Raw genomic sequence first — 4,367 nt, 5'->3', positions numbered from 1 at the left:
GAATGTATTGTAGACTTTTATTTGAGATGCAGTACACACATACATTGACATGTTGAAACCCCTTTCTAGAACAACTGGAAGGCAACACAAATACTCGACCACATACAGAATTAAAGTCAGGAAAACACTGTTTGTTTACTCAGGTTGTGGGCATTAGGCTGGCTCAGATATTGGGAAAAAACAAAACAAAACTGGTGGACCGATATGATCCTAATCTTCTCGGGAGGCAGAGACCTCAAATGTACCTTGAAAAAGACCCACCACAGCTGGGAACTGGTGGCTCCTCCCTGGAATTCTAACTGCTCAGGAGGCTGACCTCTGAGGATCTCTGGTCAAAGCCAGGCCAAGCAGGAAGTCTAAGTGATATTGATCTTCAATGAACTACTAAAAATTGGACATTGGAGCTCTGCCTCAAGAGGCAGCATGCTAGTCTAGAGCAAAAGAACAAAGGAACAAGGTCCACATTCTGAGTTCACATCCCAATATCTACACATACGAGGTAGTTAGAACTTGGCATTTCATTTCATTTATTTATTTATTTATTTAGTTAGTTAGTTCAATCCATGATGTCTACTTTGTATATTATCCCGCACTATCAATCCAGCAATGACACAGCGTTCTTCCCACTAAGGGGAGAGAACTGCTTTCAGTGAGATCACAAAGTTAATGTCCATGGATCCACCAGCAGTGGCCCAAACATGCAAACCACAGTCCAGTTCAGAGACGAGAGTTCAGCAGGGTTTTGTGCTGCATCAGGAGCATTTTCTGGGTTGCAGGGATGGATTCCTTTCACTTTCAAAGCTTCTGAAACACTGTCACAGTAGATTTTCACCGGTACTACTGAGCACATAGAGTTCTCTCCTACCCTCCCATGTGAAGCTCTCCAGAGATTCAGAGCAGTTACAATGCAATTTGCCCATTTGCACATGGTTGTTTCTACACAATTACCATTTTTTATCACATTCATCCTGCACTTTTACATTTCATCTCTGGTTTTCACAAGTTCAGAGATATAGAACACAAGACATGTAATTCATTTAATGCGATTCACAGGAATTTCTTGTCCCCAACTTTTCAGGTTTTGTACTCTGCAATAGGGCACAAACCAACTTGGTAATCTGAGATCCTGGCAGGGCCCTGTGTCTCAGGCCTGGAACCCAAGCTACACAGGAGGATGAGATCCGAGGAAGGCCTTTTGAAGCCAGCAAGGATATGCATGTTCGTTGGCTTCTCATCTCCAATGACACAGAAAATTCCAGATGTGGATCTGGGGTTCAATTCATACACCACTAGTGTTGAGGTAAAAATCTCCGGGGAGTGCCAGACTCCACAGATCAAGAGGCAGAACCAGCACCCAATGTGACAACTCAAGGAGGTAATGAGTACACCAACACAGGCTTCTTTCCTTGCTTGTTCCTTCTCTTGTGAGATCGGGCCCTGGTGTGCTCACAAGGCTGTTGGCTCTGATTTCTGGAGATCTGACCTGTTGTGTTCTGGCAACAGGTTTTGGGTGAGGAATTTTCCTTACCAGCATGATTTTCTCTTCTCATCTCATCCGTGTGTTTGGAGGGGTGAATCACGACCAGATTGGCATCTTGTGTGAACTCTACTTTCCTGAGGTGGAACTGAGACTTTGGGCGGTTTTGGTCCTGGAAGAATTTCCATTGGTCTAGGGAGATTTCTTTCAGAACTGTACTTTGCACATCTGGCTGTGGCTCCACAAGTGTCAGAGGAGAGTGCTTGTTCCTGTCTGGTTGGGGTGTTCTTCCCTCCTTTTCTTCTGCCTGGTTAGCTACCGAGTCCCTGCCGATGAACACATCCTCAGGGTGTCTCTCACCATCAGTGCTCTTCTGGCTATAAAAGAGGATGTAAGCACGCTGACTCAATGCAGAGGAAGCATCACAGGTGGTCACCTTAGTGTCATCCATTTTATACCACTGGCCATTGCCAGCTTTGATGTAAGAGAAATAATGTCCGGTGTGACTGCTGGACCCAGCATGAACCAGCACAGCATAGAGGTCATACAGCAGCGGTCCCTCAGTGTGCTGAGACATGTAGGGTTGCATATCAAGACTCTCAGGAAAGTGCACTTCCTTGTCCACCTTGTCCCCTGTCCAGGAAGAAAATCTTTTCAGGACGAGGATGAGGACCTTTGAGGCACTTTGCAGAGTCAAGGTCTTGGAAGCGGACACTTTGTGCAGACAAGCCGCACAATGATAGGCGTCTTCCCCACTCAGCTCTTCCGGCTGTACCAGTCTTCCCAACGCTTGGGCAACACTGTGAGCTCCTTCGACCTCCAGCGTGATGTCCAGAAAAGGGTCCAAGGTGTCTGAAATGCTATGGCACTGCAGACACTCGATTCGAGATCTCCAGTAGCCTCCAAAGATTTCCCGGATCAGGCTTTGCTCCTGAGCTGGAAGCTCTAAGCCCTCAGGGCCACATGCTTGGCATTTCTGCATAGCATCCAAGAGGAACAGGAGAAACTCATGGGCATCTTCCTGCTTGTGCGTGTGGAAGCCGGCACCCAAGGCATCCGACGGCTGAATGATGTCCCCAGAGTGCTGGAAAGCCCTCCTCACCTGAGCTTGCATCACACGCATCATGCAGGTTTTCTGGTGGCAAGGCATCTGGCGCAGCATATGACTGGCAAGTGGGCCTGTGTGGGTCAGACACTGCAGGGTGGCGTTCAGGTAGCAAGTGTTCCCTGTGTTCTGGAGGCCGGCACCAACCGGGGAACGTTTCTTCCAACTCAGACCCATGTGCTGTCTGGGAGCCAGTGCTGTCTGGAAAGGAGGCGCATGCTTCTGAAGCTGGGCATGTTTCCCAGGTGGCCAGGAGGAACCTTGGCAATTCTGTTCCGTGGTCTCCATTACTCCAGGAGCAATCGGTTGCAATCTCCCTCTTGAAATCAGGACCAAATGCTGGCTTCCTGCTCAGAAGTAGCTGCCAAAGGGTGAGGTTTGTCCTCTCCTGCAGCTTCTTTTGTAGGTAGCTCAGCCTCTCTTGCCACGCCTACTCCTTCCAATTTTTCTGTGCCCTAATCCCTAAGCTCCACCCTAGTCTGGGGACCAACAAAACCCATCAGTTTCTAGTTTTGAGATCAAAGAGCCAGGTCTTTCCAGCAACAGGTGTGTTCCAGGCACACTGTTTTCATTCTCTCTTGGTCAAGTATGTCATGTGATAGACTGAATGTGAGAAAAGTTGCCCTAGGCACAAACTGGGATTGGATTCCAGGAATGACCTTGCAGAACTCTGGAAATAGGAAGTTGAAGAAAGGGGAAATCTAGCAGATCCCTGAGAGATTTCTATCAGTGTGCTAACACTTCCTTCTTCTCCTCACACTGGACCAAATGGCAGTACTGGTCAGTCACTGCAAATTGTTGTCCACAAAATGGCTTTCTGAACCTGCTCCTGTTTTCATTTTCATAACTCAAGACAAAATATTGTGACTCCATTTGACTTAAACAATCAGGTATGTTTGGCCCAAGGGACAACTGACCAAACCATTTCCTTCGAAAATATTAGCTCACCACACAGTCAGCTCACAGACCTCGCATATTCAGAATACCATCCATAGAAGTCTCCATTACATGTTTCCTGCAGTATATACTGTTTGACCTCATGTGTCGAGTTTTCAGTATTTGTGGGAGTATCCAAGGTTTACGGACTGTCACCTTCCCTCTCATAGTTCTGACCACCGTGTCTTGTAATTATTTCCATATTTTATGCCCAGTTCAGTTCTTTTTTTTTTGAAATTTTTTTTAATTAATTTATTTTATTTTATTTGTGAACATCCTGTACAGAGGGGTTACAATTACATGGGCAGGATAATGCGTACATTTCTTACCAAGCATTGCAGCTTCCTCCTTTGTTTACCCTTCACATCCCTCCCCAGCCTCCCCCCTCCCCCCTAGTCCCAATCCTTCTCCCCCTCACCCCCCCTACTGACAATGTAAAACTCGTTATGGACATGACAACTTGTACTTCTCATTGTTGCAACAGGTCCACCTGTATCCTTAAATGACTTGTTTTTCCCCATGTCCTCCACAAGTTATACTGACATCAAATACAGTGAATGCAGGGGTTACACTGTGGGGGAGGGACATACAAAGCAACAAAGAGATAATCTTATAAATGCGTTAGAAACACATGCATGAAAGAAAAAAACATTATAATACAAATCTAAGGGTTCATTTTCCTAACATCACATTATCTGACCTTTTCCCCTTGACTCATACATATACTAGATATTGCAAATAAGGGAAACCATGGGGCCTATGTTTCTTTGGGCCTGGCTTACTTCGCTTAATATAATTTTTCCCAAGTCTTTCCATTTCCTAACAAATGGGGCAACGTCATTCTTTCTG

The 4,367-nt window shown here is 46.0% G+C and overlaps 1 protein-coding gene across 1 annotated transcript; it reads right to left on the bottom strand.

Annotated features, from left to right (window-relative positions):
* Positions 1–1,367: 1,367 nt before the first annotated feature.
* Positions 1,368–2,870, bottom strand: LOC105983948 (ubiquitin carboxyl-terminal hydrolase 17-like protein 6). Its single transcript, XM_013013976.1, has one exon. It carries the CDS (start codon positions 2,868–2,870, stop codon positions 1,368–1,370), a length of 1,503 nt encoding a protein of 500 aa, XP_012869430.1.
* Positions 2,871–4,367: the final 1,497 nt, after the last annotated feature.

This window comes from Dipodomys ordii, unplaced genomic scaffold, assembly GCF_000151885.1.
Source record: "Dipodomys ordii isolate 6190 unplaced genomic scaffold, Dord_2.0 Scaffold22, whole genome shotgun sequence".
Lineage (NCBI taxonomy): Eukaryota > Metazoa > Chordata > Mammalia > Rodentia > Heteromyidae > Dipodomys > Dipodomys ordii.
This window is presented reverse-complemented; position numbering and strand designations above follow the sequence as displayed.

Coding starts and splice junctions, on each gene's coding strand:
- LOC105983948 (XM_013013976.1), bottom strand. CDS start 2,870: ATGGAGACCACGGAACAGAATTGCCAAGGTTCCTCCTGGCCACCTGGG.